The sequence below is a fragment of the Microtus pennsylvanicus genome, chromosome 7 (assembly GCF_037038515.1).
Source record: "Microtus pennsylvanicus isolate mMicPen1 chromosome 7, mMicPen1.hap1, whole genome shotgun sequence".
NCBI lineage: Eukaryota > Metazoa > Chordata > Mammalia > Rodentia > Cricetidae > Microtus > Microtus pennsylvanicus.
Genome location: NC_134585.1, coordinates 59,882,939 through 59,909,342, shown reverse-complemented (window position 1 = coordinate 59,909,342; position 26,404 = coordinate 59,882,939). Strand labels below are relative to the sequence as shown.

The window sequence follows — 26,404 nt, the reverse complement described above, 5'->3', positions numbered from 1 at the left end:
TTCTTGTGGACAGTTTCAGAGCCTAGCACAAGTCCTTCTGCTGGGAAAGGGGAGTTATTCAAAAGCCTGGAGTTTCTGTTTTTACTTCGTGTTTTACAGTGTTTTGAAAATGCTCCATGTCAGACCCAAGGAGCTAATAATGAGTCTGATGATTTTTCTAAGTTCAGGTAGTAGAAATTGTTTCTTCTATAAAGACAAGCCACTCATACATTCACACAGGGCATCAGAGAAGGAATAATCAAACATCCCTCCAGTGTTTAAATGAGCAGAATTTCAGGATTATCTAAATCAGATTTACCCAGATGCAGGCATATCTAAAGGAAGTGCTCATGTAAAGTCTACTTAGGTTAATATGATACTTAACCCAATAACATTTTTATTTTTAATAATTATATCACAAGCAAGATGTTAAGTGGCTGTAAGCTTCCCGTAAACACAGCTCTAGGTAGAGATGTGTAGAGTGTGCCTGAGAGTGATGTGTGCATTGCACCATTGGTTCTCTCCTGGTGTCTCTGGAAAGACAATCCCTTCACGGATTCTCAACACTTACCTTTCAGTTTCTATATTATGTACATTCCTGTTGAAATATTATATACTTTTACTACTAATACTAATAATATACCTTTTGGCAAATACTTTGCAATTTAAGCTCTTTGCATATTTATACACGGGGTTTGAGGTTTTATTGTAGAAGAAATGAGGACGGCATGGAGAGTTTGGTCAAATGCTGTATTATCTAGAGTTTGTATAACATTACTTTAATTAGACAGAGTAACTGCACCAGCGTTTTCTTTGAAAGCTACAATTTGTGCTACTCGGTAATTAAGATATCTGCGTTTTTAAAATGATGACGTTTTCACCTTTAGAAAATACATTTCGGGGAAATGAGAGTAGAGATGGGTATGTTTCCTTTCACTTCTTTGGTAGTCCTTCAGAACTTTATAACGGCTTTTCATTTTTGGTGATGTGTCCTGACTTCTTTGTAAGAAAACGCCATTTCCAGGCACCAGAAATGATGAAGAATGGCAAGAGCTCCCCCAAACTTGGACAGCTAGAGCTTAAGAGAAATTTACAAGTGACCCATCTTATCGTGACAAATCGAGGTTTCAGTTGTGCTCTGGTAGTGTCCCCCAAGAGAATAGCTTAGAGGGTGGTAGAGTCTCCAGAGGGAAGAATTGGGGGGCATCAGCTAAAGGCATGCATTCCGTGATCCTGTCACTCGCGGTCATAAATGGGAGCCCATTTCCGTCCTTTCCACCCTCAAACACCAGATGGGTCCTTGCTCCTCACTTCCAGCATGATCAGGCCCTGCTACCATCCCATAGGATGTGCCTTACAAGGAAAGACCCTGTCTGTGGTGTCTTATAGCCTGGGGATTCAAACAAGACTCCATTAAGGCTCTGTCACAGCAGGATTTGTATATGGAGCTGATTCAACTGTGTTGGATGGCAAGTTCAAGTCTGACTTTTGGATTTTTCATAGATATGTAAAGAACTGTTAGGAAAATTCATCCATAGGTAGTCAGGTGTTGCTTTAGAAGGAGGGACACATTCTTGAGAAATTGTGCTTCTCAAAAAAAAAAAGAAAAGGAAAAAAACCAGGAAATAGTAATGAACTAGCAGTTAGTTCAGTGTATTGTTTGGGAAAATGTTCATTTCATTGAAAATTACAAAAAGTGTTTAATTCCTTCTTGCCGTTAATGTAATAGATTAAAAAAAAAGTTGTGTTTAATACCTCCTTGCCCTTAATATAAACAAATTAAAAAGTTCTGTCAAGATTAGTGTTCTAGCACTGGAAATAACGCGTGAGTTTCCCACAGCATTCAGACTGGACAGGAGTTAAAGTTCATATTTTTGTTCTTGTTTTTGTATATTTTCCATGTGTAGGTATTTCTTTCAGATAACAGTTATTTTCAACTTTATGCCAAAGACATTAGCCATGATGTGTTTTCATTTCAAGCATGGGTAGAACAAATAAATACATTCTAAGTGATGGAAAACCATGAGATTGACCTAACAGAATCAAACCTGTGGAGATCTCCACTTCAAAACCTAGATTCCTTCCTACAGGGAAAGATACTCCATTCCTTAGCTGAAATTAATTAGCATTCAGAAACCAGATCGCATGTTTTTGGGTATTCATGAGATCTCTGTTTGAAAAAAAAAATGTTTTTAACTTGTAGAAATGTGTTGCAACACACAGATGGGAAGAAAAAGAAAAAAAAAAACCTCTTTAGCAAGCACTGTGTGTAAAAGGAATATTACATTTTACACGCTCCTGATTGCTCTGTGTAAACAGTTTTTGACATCTGTCTTTATAGTTTCTAGGAGAGGAAGACTTTGTTAAAAGAATCATTTTTATACAGCAGCCACCATTTCAGTCTCGCTTTACCTGTATTATGAAAGCAGATGGTCTGCATGTCTTTTGAATATTTATAACTATCAAAAACAATCTCTTGCTATTCACCCTTAGGCTTATGAGATGTCAGGACTGTTCTGGTTGGAAAAAAAATCATCTTGGGTGTTTACAGAAAGAGGATTACATTAAGCTGAAATGACTATACATTTTCCAGTTTAATATTTGTCCATCAGCTGTTTAATCGTATTTAGATAATTGTGTAAATAAGATGTGCTAGCCCTTGCCCTGTCTGCTGAAGGAACCGGCAAGCTTTCAACATGGGTGAGCCACCATTTTGTAGAAGCTGCATCTGTCTCTTCCCATCTCATTTAGCCTAGACCCAAGTCCCAAGCAAGTTAGGATCCTGACATCAGCAGTCCTGTTTAAAAAGCCAGGAGACCTGCAGAAGCACAAGGCCATCTTGGGGACCTCAGAAGCACCAGGGAGCTGCTAGCTGCCTGGCTCCCAAGAGCTTTGTCACATGCAAAAGCCGAGCAGCCGCCTACCCCTGCAAAACAGGCCTGGCCTCCTCCTTCCTTTCCCCAGCTTGCCCTGTTTCTAGGTATTTTGGAAAACTTTTGGAATAGTGGGGGTTAACTGGTTTTTTTTGACTGGAAGCTGAGCAATCAGAGATAACAGATTTTGCTGTGGTTGGTTGATTTGGCAGAAAAGCATGAACAGTTTTGGTTTAAATGATTGAATAACCTGATTAGCATTGTTTTGGGGTGTTTTTTTTTCTTTGAGGGGGGTTGTTAAAGGCACAACAAAGCAGTTTTAAGGGTAATCAGATTGCAGCCCCTTCCCGGTTGATAATCTTGTCCTTGAGAAGGCTGCCCTTCTCCCAAACAAGTCCCCTAAGATGGGCAAGCGGAACAATCAGGCCACCTTCCCTCATTTTCCAGTGCACTATAGATATACACCGCAGTGTGTGTGACTCCCTAGCAGGGGTTTGGAAGATAACATTTGGGAAAATTATGTAACTTCAACCGGTTCCTTGTGTTTTTCTGTTTTTCACATTGAGAGACCTGCAGATTTTCGAGCAAAGGTTCAGAATGTTCCAACAATATGTAAGTCAGGCTTTAGAAAAATTCCACCCTTACCTTTTCACAATTAGAAAGGTTATAAATAATGTATTTGGCTGAAAAGGAGGCTCAGCCCGTGGCAGATGGTATCCTTCTAGAGGGCTGGGGTTTCTGGGAAGATGGCATCCTTACAGATCGGAACTTTAGCAGACTCGGAAAGAGCCAAGCTCCTCATAGGGAGTAGACATGTGCTCTGTGGATCTTAGGAAAGCTTACAACTTGGCTCCTAGGATGAGAATATCGTGTCACACAGGGGTTAGGAGACCCACAGCCAATTTCTGCCAACTTTTAAATTGTGTCTCCCCACACTGGGGTCCTCGGCCTGTGTTTTGGTTGGTGTGCCCTGCAGCGACATTTGAACTCGGAGTTTCTAGCATCAGAATTTAGTCAGTTGGATTAATTGACTCCCCGAATGTTGATGTTTTTACAGTACTGGCCACTGACTGACTAGAAAACTTGCCACAGATATTGTGTATTTGAAAGTGCTCATATAAGTACATACCAAGCGAGCAGAGCAGCAACCACCCCAGCCTCTTTGGAGACATCTGTGGGTTGCTTTGAAAAACCTGGAGGGGGATCTCTTGCAAATTATTAAAGAAAGGAGCTTGTAGCTGAGAGATTGGGCTTTGGAAGTTCACTTGGCAAAAATGCTGTTGCCTTTGATGATGGAGGGCAAAAGAAGGAGGATGTTCCAGTGACCCAAAGAAGTGGCTTATTTCTTTGGCCTTCTCCCATCCCTACTGTGTTCAGCCTTGTGCTGAGCATCCAGGCTGTTGTGAGATAAGTCTAGAAGATGCTCAGTGAAGGAAGTGCTAGTTGCCGTGGCCCAGCCTGCTTTGATTCAGGAAGGTGGGAAGGCCTGGCAGATTTGGAGCCATAGAGCCTGAGGGAGAATGAAGGAGCCACGGGACTGTGTCCGGGGTGAAGGGTTGAGTCTGTCTTCCTGACACTTGCTATGAAATGCATCTCAGCTTCACTGAGCTGAGAGGTTGAACAAAAACAGAAACTGTTTGCCCTTGTCCCTTGACTTGCTACCACATTTAATTCACTGAGCTGAGCTGAGAGGTTGAACAAAAACAGAAACTGTTTGCCCGTGTCCCTTGACTTGCTACCACATTTAATTCGTGCAGCCTTCACTTTCCTTTGGACCATTTCTGTGGGGATAGGTGTCTCAGGTGGTGATGTGCATGGTGCACATGCGTGAAGACTTGACATGGATTCCCAGCACATACATAAAGAGCCTGGCCTAGCAGCTTGTGATTCCAGTACTAAGAGGAGGAACAGGAGAACCCCTGTGGCTAACTGGCCAGCTAGTCAGCTGAATCCTTGAGCTCTGGATTTAGTGAGAGACTCTGAAAATATGGTGGCGAGATTAGGAAAGAAATCTGGTGTCCACACACCCACATCTGCACAGAGACATCATTTTGAAAGTTGTATCTGTTATTTAAAGCATCCTAATTCTTTGGTGTTTGTATGTGTGTGTGCACACGTGGTTGTGTATCAGGATGTGTGAGGAGTTCAGGACAATGTCTGGGAGTCAGTTCTCTACTGTCTCAGACCCAGCAGGCACTTTGCTGCTCTGTCATCGCAATGGCCCCACTGAAAGCATCTTTGACAGATCTGCATTACCAATAATAAAAGCCCAGTGATGGAGTAAGAAAGTGAAGGGGGAACTGAGGGTCCTCTGCCAAACGGTAGAATCATCTTAGGACTCAGACGCACACTAGAGATTAGGGCTAAGCGGGGGCAGTGGAAGCCTTGATGATGGGCACATATGGGTGCTATTCTCCACATATGGATAGTAATGAACTGCATAGCACTTTTGCATATGAGCTTGAACTTTATTAAAGTATTTCAGAATGTATTTCCTCACACTGTGCATTCTCCCTCTTCCCCCACCATTGCTGCAGACAGTCACATTGTATTGGAACGATCTAGTACATCACCTACTTCCTAATAGGCCACAAACTTAGTAGACAGAGGCTATGTTTCTCCCCTCCTTGTGTCCTTCATAACAGCCAGTACTGCAAAAAACAAATGTAATATATAGAACTAAGGGGACAAAGTGGGCTGGGTACTTATTGAAAACCTCTACAGAATTTAGGAAGCCTGTATATTTATTTCTAAATATGCGACCTTCCATGCTGTGCTCTGTTAACATAGGAAAGTGTCAGATTGTCTAGGTAAAAATTAGTATTTGTTTAGAAGTTGGGCCAGAGTAGAAGACCACGAGCTGACATCCATGTGCAGAATCATTGTTATCTATCAGTGATCTCAGTCATTTTATTAGACTCTAACATTATTGATCCATTATTACAGGAGAGGAAGTGAGATGGAAGCCGGCAGATTGCTAACTGTCAGGTAGTCATCCTCTGGCTCTGGGTTTGGCAACTTACTAAGTGTCTTTTTGCACTGTGGACTGGGGGAGGCTCTTAGTGAAATTGCAAGCTATTGGATTAATGGCAGGGCTTCACGAGCACATTAAGAATGTCTTTTTAGAGAAATAAAATGTAAAAGTGACAATAAAGTAGAAAGTGTGGGGAGAAAAAGCTATCATGGTGCCTCATTGGAGAGACAGCTGTATTTTGCATAAATAATGCAACTCCAGCCTGTGCGTTGCTCCCACTTCTTTAGAGGACCCCAAACTTACACATTACAGAAAGTTAACGTGATGATGGATGTCAGAGTTAATAATAGCCCAAAGAGCTTTACATTAGAAGTAGCTTAGAGAAGATAATGATATGAAACTGTCCCCAAACTGGCTTTTCTGGTTATTCGTTGCCTCCCAACAATGGAGCCTTCTGTAAGCTGTTTCTCTGTAGGCCAACCAGGTCTGAAATTTAAGCTCTTAGGTTTCTCCTCTCAGGACCAGGAGGCTTGGTGCTTCAGTCTCACTCTTAAGACTCAACAGAGAGTTAGTTTAGCTACTAGAAACTGGGTGAACCAGGAATTAAGTGACAGCAATTACGGTAACCAAAATTATCTGGGAAAATAGGCTTTTTTTTCGAAAATGTGGTTGTGTATTTTTTTACTTTAAACCTTAGTGATACGTTAACATCATTGTCTCCATTTTTATTTATTAGAAGGCTGACTCTTGTCCATGCCTTTTTGCTTGAGTCAGTGTCTCACTGTGTGGTGTGAGCTGGACTGAAACTTACAAGTTCAGGTTGGGCAAGGACTCACAGAGATCTGCCTGCCCCACCTCCCAGGTACTGGGTTAAGGGCAGACATCACCATGCCCAGCTCTTCAAGGTCTTTTTTTTTTAAGAGAAAAATGGCAAAGAGACATTTCTTTCTTTTTCTTTCTCTCTTCTTTTTGTGAATAGGGCTCTTAAAATGTTAATTAGCACGAAATGTACATATTTAAACTTTTTTCTGGTCATTTAAAATTCACAACTCAAGCTTTACTAGATAAAGCCAGCAATCAAGTCTGAAGATGCTCGTCTTCTGAGAAAGGCTCTTGAGATAGTTTTCCTCTTACGTGTGACCTCTGAGCACTGTTAGCTCACCAGCAGCTGAGATCCATACAGTGAACATGAAAATAAAAAATGATTTCTCCTGCTTGGTTGTACCTGACTGTGCTGGGGGTGTTGGTGAGAGGCAGGTGTTGCTGAGGCCGTCAGAGCTCAGGCCCTGGCCTATGTTTCAGACGAGCTTCCAGCTTCCAACTGGTGTCCGTGGCTCATAAACATGTCAGGTTCAGTCACCGCGCTACAAAATACCCTACCTTTCTAAATTTCAGTCCTGGCATCATCTGACTGGGGAACGGATGGTGTAAATGAAGGATGGGTAAAGAGTGCTGGTATGTAGGCTACTGCTTACTACTTAAATAAGCGTTTGATGATGTACTTAATGGAACCTAAGAACCTGAAGCTTTGGTCCCAATTGGTTTAGAAAGAATGAAAGCAGGTACAACTTCCCACAGCTGAGGTTGTGGTACCCACCTTGTGGCATGCTGTATATTATACATGTTCTTCCCTTTCCACACAGAGCATGATCTCCTCCATTGTGAACAGCACGTACTATGCAAATGTCTCGGCAGCAAAATGTCAAGAATTTGGAAGGTGGTACAAACATTTCAAGAAGACAAAGGATATGATGGGTAAGCAAAAAAAAAAAAAGAAAGAAAGAAAAAGAAAAGGCAAAAGCCCACCCCCTTGCCGTGGCAGCATACCATTGCATGTCATTTGGGGGTTTATCAAAGTCACATCGAAAGCCAGATCTTTTGATTGCCCAATTAGAGATCAATTTAGGATGTTTCTTTGGGGGTGGGGGAGTGGGTATGAGTATAATGAGATAATTAAATTCAATAAATGTTTGTGTTTAAATCAGCCACACTGACTCGGTTGTCAGACATGCAGGAAATAGAGGCGTGAGGAGGAGAGCTGTCATTTTGTAACATCTCAGTGAAGCCCTAACCAGGCCTTGAATAACTAATATCAGCTGTGATTTCTCACAGAGATAATCATGCTTTAAGGATTTCACTTTTGTTTGCAAAAAGGAGAAAGGGGCTGTTTTCACACCAGCTTTTAAACAGGATTCAACTGTCTTTGACTCACCAAACACTCTTTGGTTTTCACCATTGAGCTGGAGTGGTTTTTATGGCTCCAGACCCCACAGGTAGGCACTTTCAGTTCCAGCATAGCGCCCTCTCTGAGCGTGCATCAAGCTGAGGGGGTGGAAAACAACTGGTCACATTTGCACGCTGTGGCTGAGCGGTGGGAGACTGGCGCTTTCTCTTCGTGAATCAGTTAGTGCTCATGGGAGCAACCACCGTGGTTAAGGTGGATGTACCTTCTTTCACATACTGTACCTTCCAAATACATACTACGTCTTGAAAGGAAACAGGAATGGAGTGTTTCGTACACAAAGCCATATGCCCTGTTGTAAATCTTTGTTTATCACCATTCTGTTCATTTAATAGTAACAACAGTAATAACTTTTCCTAAAGACTCAGAGACAAGAAACCCGAATTTTGAGCATGTTTTAGCTTTTAATATTTGAAGAAAGACCATTCATCTACCAAAACAGATTCTTTGCTTTTATAGCTTAGGGCTGTAATGAAGACAATGCATCAAGTTGGGAATAATTGCTTGAATTACTGTTCCGTGGGAATGGCCCACTTGGGCTGATATCATTGGTAGAAACTGAAGGTTTCTTCCCCTTCTTAGAGTCTGCACATATCATGGGGTATAGGCATATGACCAGTCCCTCTGATTTTAAAATCTGCATATTTAGTGAAAAGAGAAATGGTGACTAAAATCCAAGTCGAGCCTGTCCATGAGAGGTGTGGACGGTTGAAAAGGCTTACCTGTTTCTGTCACACAGTTCCCTCTAGTCCCTCCTGTGCAGCAATGCAGCATTTGACACACTTAGAGCTGACTCTCAGCCAGTCCACACAAGTGTTCTAGCCAAGGGAGAAACATTCATTCTGGGTAGGTGGAAATAAATTGCAGAATTGTGACGGCCTCACCATTGTCCTAGGACGGCTCTCTGCCTCATCCTTAGCAGTTGGTGAGAACCACACTTGTATTAAAAGCATTGGAGCCTTAGCCACACTGGGTATGCTGGCTTGCTCTGCTCTACGTCTTTGCTTTATCCTGAGAAATATTTGCTGAAATCCTTATGCGTCCATGATTGGACCTAAATGAAACAAAGCCCAGTGATGCCAAGAGTGACAGCCAGCTGTTATGCCCACCTTTGTTCTGTAGACTACTTCCTTCTTTTGCCTGGATTGCTAGAGTTAATATAATACGGAATTGTTTGCGATTTTTCTCTAGTTGTTTTTTAGTCATGGTTTAGTTATTTGCTTTTAACTTAGCTCACGGTTTCTTGGTGCCATTAAGTGAGCAATGTTTTTGAGGCCATCTTTTATTTATTTATTTTTTTTTAAAGGGGGTATCAAATATTTATTGAGGAACACTCACAAACAACAAGGTCTCCAGTCACCACCCAAGACAGTGAGCGAGCCCATCCTCTCTCTTAAAAGCCATCATGTGCAGACCACTCCCATATGTCCTGTACCCCCAAAAGTTTTTGGCTGAATGAATTTCTACAACACTTCCCCCTTTTGTCTAAATAAAAGGGTTTTTAATATCTAGTATAAAACTGTATACAATAAGAACAAATACCATTTTAAAAGAAACAGCCATTGGTTTTGAGTACCACTAAGAACCATTAGTAGTTTGATTCCAAAGCAAACATTAAAAATGTGTTTATAGTAGATTTTATGTCTTAAATAGGTGGTTCTCAACCTTCCTAATGCTTCGACCTTTTAATACAGTTCCTCATATTGTGGTGATCCCCAACCATAAATAATTTTTGTTGCTACTTCATAACTGTAATTTTGCTACTGTTATGAATCATAAATAATTTTGACGACAAAGGTTTGCCAAGGAGGTCTTGACCCACAGGTTGAGAACCACTGCATTAACTCTAAGATATATTTCAAAACAGCGGAAGGAGTGTTGTTCTGCATGAAGCATATCAAATTGTCTGCAGAGGAGAACACAATGATGGCCAGAAAGTTGTGTCCTGAAATTATCTCGGTGTCTTACTCCTCAGTGTGCTCTTTGCTGCTGATTTCTTTATCTTTCTTTTATTAGGAAGTGATCAGAAATTTTCTTCATTGCTGTCTGAACTTGATTTTCCTTTTTGTCTACTTTAGTTGAAATGGATAGTCTGTCTGAACTGTCCCAGCAAGGCACCAACCATGTCAACTTTGGCCAGCAGCCGGTCCCAGGGAACACAGCTGAGCAGCCACCATCTCCTGCACAGCTCTCCCACGGCAGCCAGCCCTCTGTCCGGACCCCTCTTCCGAACCTGCACCCTGGGCTTGTGTCAACACCTATCAGTCCTCAGCTGGTCAACCAGCAGCTGGTGATGGCCCAGCTGCTTAACCAGCAGTATGCCGTGAACAGACTCCTAGCCCAGCAGTCCTTAAACCAGCAGTACTTGAACCACCCTCCCCCTGTCAGTAGGTCCATGAATAAGCCTTTGGAGCAGCAGGTTTCAACCAACACGGAGGTCTCTTCAGAAATCTACCAGTGGGTGCGGGACGAGCTGAAACGAGCGGGAATCTCCCAGGCAGTGTTTGCACGCGTGGCTTTCAACAGAACTCAGGTCAGTGTTGTTCTGCCTCCTCCTCCTTCCTTCGCTTCCGTGCTCATGTTCTCCTCCTCCGCGTTCACCTCTGTCCCCACTGTGGTGGTGCCTGTTGCTGTGCCCCTTCCAGCGCACACACTGGCATTGTCTGTGTTCTCGTGGTGGGTGGTAGCTGTTAGTGACAAAAGGTGAAGTGTCTAGCCTAGGTCTTTTTCCGTGTTTCTGTTCGTGCCAAACGTAAATATATTAATTAATGTGTTTTGTTGAAGTTCTTCAACCTTTTTTGATACTGTGCAGCTTAATAGTGGTTTAATTTAATTCTGCAGACATTTCTTAACTTGCCTTCTTCCGTGATTTGCTCCTGTTCTCCACACCTCCTTTGGTTTCCCCCATTTTTGTAGTAGAGTTATATGCTTTTTACAAAGTGTAGTCTGTCTGCTTTTCTTTCTGTCTGTCCTTTCTTTCTTTCTTTTCTTTTTTGTTTTGTTTTGCTTGAGACAAGGTTTCTCTGTGTATCCTAGAACTTGCTCTGTAGACCAGGCTGGCCTTGAATTCACAAAGATTCTCCTGCCTCTGCCTCCCTAGTGCTGAGATTAAAGGCGTGGGCCATCACCTCTGCTGCCCAGCCAAAGTGTGATTTTTTTATGGCTCTTTGTGTATACATTGTGTGGCTTGACCACACTAAGATCGTCTCCTCCTGGTGCCCTTTGCCTATTGTCCAGAGTCTCACGTTAATTTACACAGACTTCACCTCACACCAGAGAAAGCAGGGGTTTTGTGTTTGTTTGTTTGTTGTGAGTCCAGAAAGTAAATATTTGAGTGCCATAAAATCTCTTATCACACTATAGATCACTAGGCATCTATAGTGGGGGGAATGGGTGTAGCCAGGTAGGATTTCACTACTATCTGTATAACAGACCTTGTGCTGGGTTGGTCTGTAAGCATTAGTTAAATATTCAATTTAGACTTCCCTTGAGGTCTACAAATGCCCCAGGTTACACCATTTACCTCCTGGGCAAATTCCTGTGAGGCACAATCTTCTCTGCAAGGATAGTATCTTTAGTATTTGTAAGTTTTTCTTTGTTTTGTTTAGAGACTAATATAATGTATATGGTGCTTATTTTTAGCCAAGGCACTAAAATATGAAGAACATTTAGCTTTGAGGCAATAGTGTCTTTTTAGTTTTCTTGTTTTTATATGCTTGTTTATTCCTCCCCCCCTTTGCCTGACTCAAATTTGTTTATTACATGATCCTAGGAATAAAATTCTGGTACAAAAATAATTTAGTGTTATTCCTTGTTGGCAGAGTTGCTGAGCCTGGGAGGGTGCCAGCTGTGACTTGGGTTTGGCTGCCCTGGCTGGACCGAGGGTCAGACCTGGTGGGTCTCACAGAGCTTGTTCTCCGGCTCTCCATCTGCCTTTCTCTTCGCTCTTGTTCTGGTTTTAAAAGAGTGATTTTTACACTGGATTGTCTCAGGTTAAAACTTGGTATTTTCATGAAGTCCATGTTTTTACAACTTTAAAACTGTTCCTTATTAGCTAGCTAATTTAATATGACCGTTTAGTTCAGTTGGGGCCAATAATAAAAAAAAATCAGTGAATCAAAGGCCACCCTCTAGAAATTCTGACTTGTAAATACAATAATTACTCGTAATGCTTAGTCCTGGGCCAATGTTTGTTGAATTCAATTAAAGCCTTCAGACAAAGACCACACTGACACAGACACAGACTATAGATTTACCGATAAGCCCTTGAAAAAGTGAGCTAAAGCACAAGGCTGTGTGTTCTGTGAGTGTGAAGAATGAGGGAGGGCTCCGCACACTTCCTCACTGCGGCTGGGCGATGCCCACTGTCTGTCCTGGGTTCTCACACAGAGCCTTTTTGGTTATCTCTAGGTTTTATTACAGTAAGTGGTGAATTTCTCTTGTTCCATGAATTAGTGTCTGCAAAAAGGCGGTTCTCTGTGGTTCACATGGGGATCAGTGTGGTCGTTTTCTGAGCATCAAAACATGGCATACTTTCACCCAGGTACCACATTTTAAATGGGAGATTTAGAGAAAGAAAATCACTATCCCGAAATATGTGTTGATAAACAGCTTTAACTTTAACCCTTTATGTAGTAGTAATTGGTATTTCTCAGTGGGAGATACTGGGCCTCGTTTAGAACTGCCTATTTATTCATTTATCTATTTAAATATAGGCTGTTTCGTGTGGATGTTTAAATGTTCATTGAGAGCCAGCTTTTGCACACCAAAGCATGTATGTATTTTTTAGTGGTCATACTTAAAAATCACATACAAGCACCCACACGCAGCTGCATTTAGTTCAGTGATTATACATTCATATGAATGCATGTAGTGTGTTTATTTCAGAGTGTATGCATTTCAATAAAAGCAGGTGCAGAGTGAGAGTAGGGTGTGAGTGTGGAGTACGGAAATACACACGCTGATGCATATGTAGCCGGGAGCTCGGGGTGCACTGATTTCAGTGAGCGCTTCCAGCCCAGGCTCAGGCCTTACCGTCAAAGTTGTGCGTGAAAAGGCACAGTTCTGCTTGGGTAGAGGAGGTGCTGTGCCCTATGCAGACCATGGTAAAGCACTGGTGTGATAGGTGGCATGGTTAGGAACGGAAAATTATTTCAATCATTGACAGCTCTGAGTCGCTTTAAGCCCTGGATTTCCTGTTTTAACTCATGAGAATCCCCTCATCATCTTAAAAGGGCTTCCCAAATTAAATGATAATCCTCTCAAGACTCTCAACATAGACGTTAAAAAAGTCTACCATTTCTGAAAATTTATGGTAAAATTTATAGAATTACTTGTTTTAGGGAATTTTCCCTTTCTGAATGATGGTCATGATTTACTCAGTACTGAAGAGAGTAGCTTTTAGCACATGCCATTCACTCACTGAGATCTGCTGATGTCTTTCTAATGGAGACCTGTGCCCCGAAGTGAATGCCGGTGCATCTGTACTTACACTTTCCAGTTCACCTTTCTGGGATACTGTCATCTAAAGGTTGTGATACAAGAAAATGTATTTCTTAAAAATCTCAGAGTTCAGCTCTGGTCCTCCTCCCTCCTGTCTTTGGCACATTTTATTTTCCAGTAAAATAAAGAATGAAGATGGATTATTCGAAACTGAAAGCAGTAATGGACCATCATATAATGTTTTATTGAATTTGAGTTCTGTGAATTATGTGGTGGAGAGAAATTTGCCTGCTTAAGTATAACAAAAATCACTACTGTGTTCCTATAATTCTTCAGTGTAATTTAAGAAAAGTCCACTGTCCATAGCACTATTGACTAAAAGGTAAAAAGGTACCATTACCTGACGTGACAGCTCTTGATGAGCCTACCAAGGGACAGAGATGAATGTGTCTACTTATAACTTGCTTGGCATGAGTCCATGAGCAGGTGGAGTTTGGAAATAGTCTTTCACCTGGACATGTGATCAGGAACTCCCCAAACAGGCAGGCAGCCTGGAGAATATTCTGTGTTTCTCTTTAGGAGAGAGGCTTCCTCAAATAATTTCTTTTTTCTTTCTGAGGGCTTTGAAGTTCCACGGTGCTGATACAATCTATTTTAATCGGTGATTATGTTCAAAGTGGAGACAAGCTGGAGGCCAGGCAGGCTTTTTGTTCAGATTGGCCGTCTCTTTTACTTATCTGCTGTTTTAGAGAATTCATAATGAGTTTTTGGAAGTGCTGATAATATTTACTGAAGGTTTTTTCTTTCTTTTACAATTACTAATGAATTTTACTTGTAATAACTTGTATAACTCTTGTTGGAATGTGAAAAAGAGAGGCTTAGGAATTTACCAGTAAATGAATTCTTTAATTGAAAAAAATCAGAGCTCTCACTTCACCACTAAGCAGTGACAATGCAGAATAATTGTATGTTTTTCTGTGTATGACACACATCTAATCATTTGTGAGATGTGAAGTCCCAAGGAAGGACATCTTCTAACTTCCAGGAAAATTGATATTCATGACATGTTGGGAACTCCCTTTCATAACATACAAGTTTTTGAATTCTTTTTAGAAACAAGGTTACTGATGACTTTGCCCAGTCAAGATCAGTGAGTTTATTCAGCACCTAGGGCACACAAAATAGCTGCACTTTAATTCAGAACCTCAGCCAATTCTGTGATGTTGCAGGCCTTCGTGTTCTGTTCCTTTACTATGATGAGTTATTGGTAGTGATATCTGTATTAGTCAGTCATGAGGAAATAATACAAGTGGGCTTGACCTTCCCTGGCATGGCTGCATATATTTGACCTTTATAAAACAGGAAAAGGAACTACATCCCTATTGAATTCATCACCGCTCAGCAGTCTGAAGAGGGCAAGAACTGCACTCTAGCGTCCAGGCTCTAGCGGTTCTCATCTGCATCCAGATTATTCTACATTACTCTTAAGTTATTTTAAAATTAACACTAATCATACGGTTTCTGACAATATTTTCAGGCAATTCCACCAGGGGGCACTCCCCTCATTGAAAGCTCTGGGCCAAAAAAAAAAAAAAGTTCTGAACGGGTGGACTGTCCACACTGACTGCTGTGCAGCTCTTTGAGCACTGTCGGTAATCGGCACAGTCCAGGAGGAGACTTGCATCCCCTGCAAGGGATGACTGAGTTTGAAAGGGGTTACTCAGAGGGAGCACTCACTCAGGTTTGCTTGGACTTCACACCAGGTTTTCTCCTTAATGCTGTGCTCGCAGGACTTGAAAGAAGGGGCTTCTGCCTTCTGTTTTTTTTTTTTTTTAATCTCACAGTAGTTCTCTGCTGTGGGGCATCTTTAATAGAGATGGACGATGTTCCTTTGTTTTTGTTTTTTTTTTTTTGAGATATTTAGATATTTTATTTCAAGTACTCTGGTATAGGACAAACCTAAATATATACAGGGTATCTTTTGCCCTGATTGGTTTTTTAATACACTGAATAGTTAGTAGGCTCCTGCAGACTGGTGTTTTACAGAGCACCGGGCAATGACGTCTAAGGCTCAAGTGCCTTGCCTGGAAGGGCCCATGGCCTTGATTATGTAGTAAAGTTAGGCATAGTTCATCGTGACCTCTAGAATATACTCTCATGTCCTTTTCTTTATTATTTCTGTAGTGGATAGCCACGTAATTGTCTTCCTGTTTATCAACAACTTCAGCGTAAGGCAGTGGGCTCCAGTGACAAAAGTCTTGTTGCACCGGAGGAGTCTGTGACGTTTTGCTTGCACTCAATGCTCCCGTCTGCTTATGCACCCCTATCCCATTGCTATATATTGCTTTACCAGCCGCATCTTTTATTTGTTTCCTTTATTTATTCGTGTTCTGAGACAGTGTCACTGTGTGGTCGTGGCTGTCTCAGCCTTCCAGGCATGGGATTGCAGGCATGTCCCCATGCCTGGCTTCCAGGGTTCTGCTGCCGCTGTTTGTTTGTTTTCTAAGTATATAATATTTTGCAGGAGCAATGGCACAGACTTTGTGCCTGATTTGTGTGTTAATTTCTATAAGACACATCAGAAATAGTCTAATTAGTTGGCCCAGTTAACTAAGTTAAGTAAGCTGAATGGTGTAAATGGCTGGTTTGGATCTGAGTTCAGCTGACAGAGCACTGTTCTCAGTAGACACAGTTGCAGGTACTAGTTAGTATCATGGCCAAAAGGACAAGGGCCTCGATTCTTAGCTAACATTTCTTGTGAAAGCTCAGATAGAACGTCCAGATTTGGTTGCAATCGACCTGTTGAGAGATGCTTTATTTATGATTGACTCAATTTCTCAGAGCTTGTTGGAGGTTTCTTTCCCCCTTAAACATCAACTTATAAATCAAGTGATTTATTTGACAGGGACAGTGTTTTTATCCTATCTGTACCCACAGGCTATATCAGGCAACGTGGTACACACTGACTTGAGAAATTTGGAAGAAACCAGGTTTATACTTCCAAGAAACCATAACAATCCCCAATATTAAAACTTTGATGAGTCTGTTTTGCCTTCTCTCAAATGTACATGTTTGACCATTTCCACGGGTTGGGTTGATTCGGGTTGTCAGGTAATGCTAAGGCCTTGATTGCCACTACCGCGAGCTCCTGATGTGTCTAGGTAAAGGAAGCAGGGCATCTTGGTGTCCCACACGTTAACTATGGACTTGAAATCGAAGACACAGCTATTGAGTCTTAGGTGCTCAGAGCAGCCTTTGTTTGTACGTCTTCTTCACACTGTTCAAATGCATTAGGAGGAAATCAACCATTTAATAAACAAATTCTCCCAGAGGAAAAAGAAAGGTATTTTACCACTTCATTGCTGAGGGAAGAGAAACATCTGAAGAGAAGTTTCTAGGAGTTTCTAAGTTTCTGTTGTTACTAATAGTGATCTTCGGTTTCAAGTGATTTGATGATATTCTTTTCAATATGTCAAATTCTGCAACAGAATTTTATAGTGTAGAAGAATGGTTATGTATTTCAGGATTGCTTTGTGTTAATTTTTCAACCTGTTACCTACTGGTATGGAACAGAACGTTCTCAAATCACTTGTGGTTGTCCGTTTCCTCTGAACAGCACATTCACATGGCTAGCTGTGGCACTTCATTATTTCAACATTAAGGAATAACAGAATATTGTCTGTATAAACAAAAGCCTTAGTGGCCTTGAATGATGTTTGCAGCTCCTTTTCTGGTACATTCTTCACACATTCGGCTCGCTCCTCTAGAAAAGGTGTTGTGTCTGCTCTTGTTCGCCCTGTGCCTTTGTCTCAGCTTGAGAACTGCCCAGTTCAATGCTGTTGTGCTATGGAGAGTTCACTTATTCTTAACTCCACCCCCCCCCCATCTCTCTGGGAAAGATTTCACGGCAAGTTAAGCTACTCAAAGGAAGGAGACCAATTAGGCCATTTCAGTTTCTGCTCTATGTAAAGCAGATGCTTAATAAAATCAAGGATACAATTGAGGCTCTCTTCTCCACCACTTCAGCTGCAGCTAATATATTCCTATAGAGACTCGAGGCCTCTGACCGCTCACTTTCTAAAGGGCATGAAGAAGGCAGGGCATAGGACACTCCCCATACCCTGGCTAGAGCAAGGAGCAAGCTCACCCTGTGTCTTTCCTCTCCTGCAGGGACTGCTTTCTGAAATCCTCCGAAAGGAAGAGGACCCCAAGACTGCATCCCAGTCTCTGCTGGTAAACCTTCGGGCTATGCAGAACTTCTTACAGTTGCCAGAAGCCGAAAGAGACCGGATATACCAGGATGAGAGGGAACGGAGCCTGAACGCCGCCTCGGCCATGGGTCCTGCCCCACTGCTGAGCACTCCGCCCAGCCGTCCCCCCCAGGTGCCCCTTCTCTTCCTCGTCGTTCTTTCTCCTGTCCTGAAAAATGTTAATGATTACTCTCAGCAAGAAATTAGATAAATAGATACAGATTTTTAAAAGTTCCATAGACTTTCTTGAGAATTTCATCCCAAATCACTCATTTTGATGGAAAACAGTTCACTCCTAATTAGGGGGGAAAAACTGCCTTGTGTTGTTCCAAGTCTTTGGGTTCTTGAGGGTTGAAGATGTGACGTAGCCATCTCTACTATTGTTGTTACAGATGTATTCTGTTCACTTCAGAACAGAAATAATAAGACCTGGTTACTATCACTAGTTTGAGGACTGCCATTTGAATAGTAAATAAAAAATAAATAATTTCATTTATATTTATGCTTTCCAATATGGACTGCAGCTGGTACCAATTACATATCTCGTTTGTAATCTTTCATAATTAAGTTTGATACAATTCTTGAAGGCAGCTTTAAATGGGACTGATAAAGATTTCTCTCTGAATTCCCAGAAATGGGCACATTTTCATTTTCTTCAAAATGTTCCATATTTTAGGAAGGAAAAAAAGAGTCTACCTTCTAGCTAACTTTACTGTGCATTCCTGTTTGAAATTCAGTCCTAACTCAACTCCCTGGAACTACTGCAAGAAGTCAAGACAGGAACTTTCAGTGTAAACCAATAGATGACAGTTCAAATCCACAAGCAGATGTATTTCCTTCCATGTTTAGTTTGTGGCAGGTACAAACTTCCAAAATTGTTTAAAAAGTTGAGTATGGAACACAAATTCAGTTTTGATGGAATATGATGTCATAATCAGATTTTGATGATTTCTTCTCATCAATAGTCAACAAAAAGTCCATGTATTTCAGAGTACAGAAGTTGAGTGTAGAGTGTAGGAAAAGCCCATCCAGGGGTGAGAAAGTAGTGAAGCTGTCCCGGAATCCTCCAGCTGAGGACTCCAGCTACTTATTGAGGTCCTTAAACTGGTGACAGAATAGTCTAAAGAAATAATTTCTAAAATCCATTTCTAATGGAACTCAGTCTGTCTTGACATCTGTAGGAGCAGACTGTGGTAAGATACGATGTTTTGCGAGAGAAGGGTCACCATGTTCATATGTAAGCTGCCTGCCTACTCATAGCTACTGAGTTTGACTGGTAATACTTCCTAAAATACAGATTTAGAAACTCTGTAAATATGTATATGACTTGTGTAGGTTATGATATAAGGTGGTGGCGCACGCCTTTAATCCCAGCACTCGGGAGGCAGAGGCAGGCGGATCTCTGTGAGTTCGAGACCAGCCTGGTCTACAAGAGCTAGTTCCAGGACAGGCTCCAAAACCACAGAGAAACCCTGTCTCGAAAAACCAAAAAAAAAAAAAAAAAAAAAAAAAGAAGTTTAAAACTCTCAGTGTTCATACCCTTACTTTTTTATAGTAACCATCCAGGTGGTGATTGCCCACCTGGGGGCACTAGCCTGGTTTTACCCTGTATTTTTCTGAGGTGTTTAGAATACTTTTTAAAATAACAGTATGACTTAGCACTGGCCATCTTCTCTTTTCAGTACGCCCAGTTATTTAATTTAGTGCTGAAACAGCTTTCATGTTGTAGAATTTGGGAAATTTTATTTTCTAAATATGATCACACTAATCCTTATTCACTGAGTGTTTTCTGAGCCAAGGTTGTATTAGTTCTTTAGTGGTATTTCTTTTCGTACACCCTTAAAATACTATTCAGTACTTTCCTGTATGTGTATTTATAGAGGCACCATATGCGATGCTGTGTGGGGATAGAAAACACACGTCATTTACTTTATCCTAAGTCTCAGGTTTCCTGGTTGAGACACCCTTCACTGTATTGTTTGTTCTCAAAGGGGGTTAAGACTAACCAAGCTGGTAGTCAGAGTGTTGACCAGTGGTGAACATATGAAGTGGGTAGGCACTGTAACTCCTCGGTGAGATGCTTCCAGTTTCTTCCTAGTGTGCTTTTATTGACTGTCTAATCAAATCCAGAGATGAGTGTCTGTGTGTCTTACTTTTTCCTCAGTGTTAGAACAGTGCTCGCTGTCAGTTGGTTACATTTTACCCTTTAAGCAACACATTAAATTTTAAAAAATGACCCGTTTATCTGACTGCAAAGTGAGTAGATTGAGGAAAGCATGTTGTCAAGCTTGGAAAGTTAGAACTGTTTGGAATCAACAGTTGAAGTTAAAATGGAACCTCCAAGAGAGGTTCATATGTTTACCCCAGGTAACTAGACTGACAAGAAAAGGTGGAAAACACCACAGAGAAGCCTGCAAAACTGTCTTCAGTCTCATATATCACCAGAGAAAACTTTGTGAAACACCATTCATTTTATTTTTTGTAAAATAGAGATTTGAAACTTCTTTTTAGACAAATCTTGGGTTTGGGCTTGAACTCTGATTCTTTCTGAAAACAAAACAAAAACAAACAAACAAAAGAGCAAAAAACTCCCATCAGAGGTAAAAAGAAGAGAGGTCTTTGGTGACTAATGGGACACCCAAGACAATTCTAAACCTGGGAGACTGGAATCTGTTCAGCTCCTATAGTATGTAGCTCACATTTTGGGAAGATTTTATAGGGTTTCTGGGGCATCCTAGACTGAGGAGCTAAACTATTGAATAGGGACTTAGATTTGAAGTCATCTTTTACATGGAACTTCCTTGGATAGTCTCCAGAAAGATGTCCTACACATTCCTTACCGGGAGACAGCCCAGCCACAAGAAGCAACAAAGCTCAAGGCTGACCTAGCCATGGTGCTATGCCCCTAGTGCAGACCTCTCTTGGGTAATCCAGTAGAGGCAACCATGAATGGCCATTGTCCTCTACTGGGTCCGGGCCAAACCTGTCAGAAGCAGATTTTCATAAGTTCCATGCTGTAACTGAAAAAGGAAAAATACCTTTATAGTTGATAATGGTTCACAGTGTTCTGAGCACCTTCATGTGCATTACTTCATTGGATCCTAATATTAACCTTTTGCTAGGAGAAGAACTAAAACACTGAGTGAAAGATCTTAATTAATGTTTCCAAATCTTAATTAAATTCGCTGCATTTTCCTTTATCAAAATACAGTTTTTAGGAAAAGGATGGAAGTCAGAGAAAATGGGAATCTGTGTTATTAGATTAGAAGGAATGTTCAAGATTATTGTCTGGTTAAATGTTTGACAAGTGATCTATTTGGAATGACTTGGCACAATTATACTTATGGTCTTTGGAAGAAAATTCACTTTTAAAACTTCTATAATACCGGGCAGTGGTGGTGCACGCCTTTAATCCCAGCACTTGGGAGGTAGAGGCAGGCGGATCTCTGAGTTTGAGGCCAGCCTGGTCTAGAAGAACTAGTTCCAGGACAGGGACCAAAAGAGCTATGGAGAAACCCTGTCTCGAAAAATCAAAAAAAAAAATTCATAATAAGAAAATACATCATAGTCTATCTTATAGATTTGTTTTCTGGCTGTGTTGTACAAAGTTGCCTAGTGATTTCAATAGAGGGGTTTTTATAAATAGATTTTAATGATTATTTCCTGGAGATGATTTGTCCTGCAGGACAGATAGGCCTAAACTAAGCCCTCTACCTTCGTTGTCGTCTTGTGCTATTTATGTGTTTTTAATGCATGTTGACTTCTAGAGTTACTTTTCCAGTTTTAACTTCTATAAGAACTGTTTGACAAGTTGTGATTTTTGAGTGACTTATACAGAGTTTGTATCTCTTCCTGAGATTCTTTCGCTTCTTTCCAAGTGAGGTGTGATGTTTCTCAGAAATGTATTAGAAAATGTACCAAGTCCATATAAGGATTATATAATTATTCCTGTATTGTTCTGTCTTTTCACAACAAATCTTGGCTTCGGGTCCAGTTTTAGGCATGGACTCAGTACATGAGAAGAACGGTTACTTGTGGATTCCTGAGAAAACATTAACGTTCTTGGGGACACTGCCCCATTTAATGGTCGTCTTGTAAGGGTAAGACGTTTTCAGGTCTAGATCTGGAAAGTAATATTGTTCTTACGAAAAAAAGACAAGTCTAAAATGTTCAAACCATGACACTGAAGGCAGTGTTATATAGGACTGTTGTCCGTCACCCATAAATATGCCCACAAAATTATTTAGAAGAGAAATAGGCATACCTTGGAAAATAAATTTGGATTAGATGTTTTATATTTATCATAAAACCTTTAGCTTCTGAACCTTACAGCTAAGTGACCTAGACTCAGCAAAGGGCTTCTGAACGCAGGCCCAGCATGTCTTGATCTCTGAGAAGTTTTCTGAGTAACAAGACCCCACACAAGAACATGTGCCGCAAAACTCCCTGGTCTTTGAGACTAAGTCCAAATTTCAGCAAACTCAAGTTTAGAGCTTAGCCTGGAGCAGGAGGCAAGTTACTTAACCTCTGTATAACAGTGTTTCCAGTTTTAAGGTAGATCATCACACCTGCTGTGGTTCAGAGGGTATACATACATTCACACATAAACCAGCCAACAAATATCAGTCTCTGTTTTCATAAAACAGCATAACACTTTAACTTTGTGTAGTAAGAGTCCTATCTTACAGGAGCGTCTCCGGCATCAGGGACTGCTCACTCACCCACCCAGACCAAAGGGTGTTAGTCTTATAAACCCAAGAGTATGATGCAATCAGTGAAGAAGCGAATCAGAATTTCCATGTCAAATGTGTGCTCTGCTGCACAACTTTAGTGAAAGGAAGAGCAGCCCCGGTGCAGCTGCCTGTCCCCTACGTGGGAGGGTGGATGAAGCTCCCATTCCTGACTACTCCCTGGCGCCACTGTAATAACGGAGTAGTGCGCCCTACCTTGATAAAAGCTATTCTGATTGCAACTGCATTTATTTCACCTCCTGTGCTATTTGTGGGGAAGAGTGAAGAGTAGTTTGTTTTGCCTGGGATGAACTACTTTATGAATTTTAATGGATGATATAATATTAAAAGCTAAACCAGGATTAAAGAAGATTTTTTTTTTGTACTAAGCAAAAATAGTACTTAGTAGAGTGGAGTAGAAAAGATTTTTGTTTCCATTTTTTACCTGGGGAAAAATTCAGCTTTCATATTTTGAAAAGCTGCCCAAGTCAGTTCCCCTTAAGCAATAACTTGTGTTTAGGAAAAAATGTGGTTCTAGAATTCGAATGGCTTATCTCTGATAAGATGCCTATCTGGGCCAGCACGAAGAGCTTTGTTAAATACCTTTTGACTGAGTAATGCAGCCAGGCACTAACCATGTTTTTAGACATTTTCTCTATTCTCTTCTTTTAGTGCTGATTTTCTCTTCCCACCCCCCCCCCAACGAGGAAATGAGTATATGGTTGTTTTTTGTTATTTAGGATTCTTGCTTCTTGGTTCAAGTTGTAATTGCTTTATAGAAAACCTAACGAAAATTTTAGAAACAGAATCACAGAAAATTAAACTCTCCGATTTAACTTTTACAAAAGAGTGAAAATTGAAAGACCAGATGAAATCCCAAGTTTTTAAACCAGAGCTGTTCCAGTTGCTACTCACTTTGCTACCATAGAACTGTTTCTTCTTCTAGTGTGATGGACTTTGGGGCCTCCATTTCCATAACATTCCATTTTCAAAGCAATTGAAATGGCTTTTTCTTTCATTTAAGCAGCGAAAAAAATAGGTATTAGAAGGGACTCCATGAGGTGATCAGATCTATCACTCTGCCACAGAGCTAGACCACCCCAGACCAAAGTTTCAAATCTCAGCAAAGCAACTTTGTAGGCCATTTATCGTAATCTGTTGACTCTTCTGCCCCTAAAGTGATGTTTAGCAGATTAGGGCTTCACAGCCCTGTGGGTTCCTAGTGACCTCCAATCTTAATGTACCCCTTGCTGGTATAGACACAAAGCTGGAAAAGGAGCCCCAGAGATCTCTTGGAGAACAGGTGATGGTTTTAGCCAGTCTGAGCATTGTACAGCCCCATAGGATGCTTTCCTTCTGCTGCTGGGGCTGGGACGGAGGAGGGGGTCTTACTGTGTATCTGTCTCCAGGTGGTAATTCAGGTGAAAACAACTGTGTCCAACTAGAAGTTCCAAGGACTGGAAAAGTACATTTCACGGGGCCTGTATTTTCTTTAATCTCCTTCTGGAGTGGCCTCTGCTTACTTTCATGCCCTGTGTTTTTGGGAAGAGAGTTTAGTTAATATGGAACACCACAGTTTGACGTGTATTATCTGTGCATTTATCCTAACATGCTTTATTTTTCTGTTATTCAAAGTTTATTTGCAAGACGATAACTCTCTAGAGAAACCGTGGTCTCCATGGAGGGCCCTAGTAGTGAACGCCTGATTTTCCTTGGCTGAGAAGTGTGGCCCTGCCTCCAAACTAAGTTTTCAATCACATTTTTGCCAATTTCCTTGGAAAAATAATTCCCCTTGTTGTTCATAAGAAGATGTCCAAGTCTGTTTCATATAACTGCATGATAAAAATTGAAATTGGAATTAAAAATGATAGTATCAGCTTTTAAGGCAGATGTTTGGTTTCCAAACCCCAGTCTTTGTTGGTAGAGAACATTTTTCGAGTTATTCCTGCTTACCTCCATTATCAAAGGCTTGGTACAAATTTTTGAGTAATTATATATTTTGAATAGACTTGTAATGATATATTTTGTATAACTTACAGAAATGTAACTACATTTTAAGAAACATTTTCTTCTTGTCTAGTTCTGTAAGTCCAAAGGAATTTGTTCCGCAGCACAATGCCAGGAAAAGGTGAAATAACCAGACAGGGCAGCTTGGACATCACGTGCGGAATTCAAGCAGCCTTTATAATAATTGAGCCAAAGGCTTCCTACCTGTTCATGGACGGGCAGAAGATTTAAATATGCAGCTCTGGAAATGGCTTTATTATGGAAGATTTTAAAATGAAACATAAGAGAGAAAGGCATTTTTAAAAAGTCTGAAATGAGAAAGGCCATGGTATCTAACAGCTATCAGGGAGGTAACTGTCCATTAGCCCTGGGCACCCAGCGAGGACAACAGTGTGCATTATGGTTCTGATTGTGGATTGCCATTGTTAGGGGCTAAAATGGGAGGCAATTGGGAGAGAGTTCAGCGTTTTCAAGTCCTTGAAGCTCCTCTCTTTTCCAGAAAACTTACTTTATGGCATTATTTTTCCTGTCAGCTGGCAGTTGCCATCACATTACAGATGCAATCACCTGTGACAGTGTGACGTCCTTAACTTAAGCAATCTGATCTCAGGGCAATAACTAATGTTGAATGACCGCACTGTTGATCACCTTGATCATAAAAGGAGTCACGGTGCCCAGCTTGGATGCCCAGTCTGAATAGCTTTGAATCAATTTGGCTAATGAAAAATGACAGCCATGTTCAAAATGTTTTGTAGGTGAAAACAGCGACTCTTGCCACTGAGAGGAATGGGAAACCAGAGAACAATACTATGAACATCAATGCCTCCATTTATGACGAGATTCAGCAGGAAATGAAGCGTGCTAAAGTGTCCCAAGCACTCTTTGCAAAGGTTGCTGCCACAAAAAGCCAGGTCAGTACCACTATCAGGCATGAGTGTTGATCTGCCATGCCTGTGGCACAGTCTACGAAAGACGTGTCTGTATTCAGTGTGGATTGACAGGACCAGGAGGTTACGACCTCCAGGACTGTGTAGAGAACTCTGTTGAGCAGCAGTGTTGGAATGGCGGTGGTTGGCCCCCAGCAGCTGCTCCTAGACCAAGGGTTTCTCAGGGGGGCTCTGAGGTGGTTAATAGTTGTTCAGCAGTGGACTCTCGGGGGTACAGCTTACTAGGCTGCTTCATAGGAGAACATGTACATTATTGTTGTCTCATTACTCCTCAGACGCCCTTCAGTTTTAGTTTAAAAGAATCATACAGCTTCCTTTGCCGCTAGTCTACCTACCGTGGTGCAGGAGCTTTTAAAACAACCACATACGTTCGAGCATATTAGTGATTTCCGTTTTTCTGTAGTTGTACAGAAGACAGATTGAACTACGCTACACTCAGGAAACTTGGCCAACTCTGATGACTTCATAGAGTTAAACTGGAAGTTCCAGACCTCTTCAAAGCAAATTTAAAAGCAATAGCTAGATCATAGAGCCCATTACCAGATCTCTTGTTTAAATCAGACTCTGCTATGTTGGTAACTGTTTACTAGAGTCCCCTTTAGAATAGACTCAGTTGTCCGTTAGCCGTTTACCAGAGCCATGAATAGGTTTAGAAGCTTAGAATACAAGATTCTCTTCCCTTTCACAAATGGACTTGGTAACACTGTGGTAGGACACAGGGCTTGGGCAAGATTTTAGTAACTTGAAATATTACACAGTTCTCTTTTCATAATCGTTAGGTGACCTTTTATTTAACATCCTGATGATGTTGGTTTGTGATAGAATACACAATTCTGGGAGTACTCACAACATGAAATTTATAGCATAATACTTTTTGGCTTTTCCTAAACTTTTACTCGGTCTGCATTAATAATGGTTCTTAATTGGGGGTTTACTTCACAAACATGTTGCTCCTGTTTA

General features: G+C 41.1%; 1 protein-coding gene across 8 annotated transcripts in view; it reads left to right on the top strand.

Moving 5' to 3' along the window:
* Nucleotides 1-26,404, top strand: part of Satb1 (SATB homeobox 1) — a 93,784-nt gene that overhangs the window by 37,980 nt on the left and 29,400 nt on the right. For all 8 annotated transcript variants that reach the window (XM_075980974.1, XM_075980971.1, XM_075980970.1 and 5 more), the window contains exons 6-9: nt 7,470-7,581; nt 10,147-10,601; nt 17,681-17,893; nt 25,253-25,408. In XM_075980974.1, coding sequence (XP_075837089.1) covers nt 7,470-7,581; nt 10,147-10,601; nt 17,681-17,893; nt 25,253-25,408 — 936 coding nt within the window. The remainder of the gene's footprint in view (nt 1-7,469; nt 7,582-10,146; nt 10,602-17,680; nt 17,894-25,252; nt 25,409-26,404) is intronic.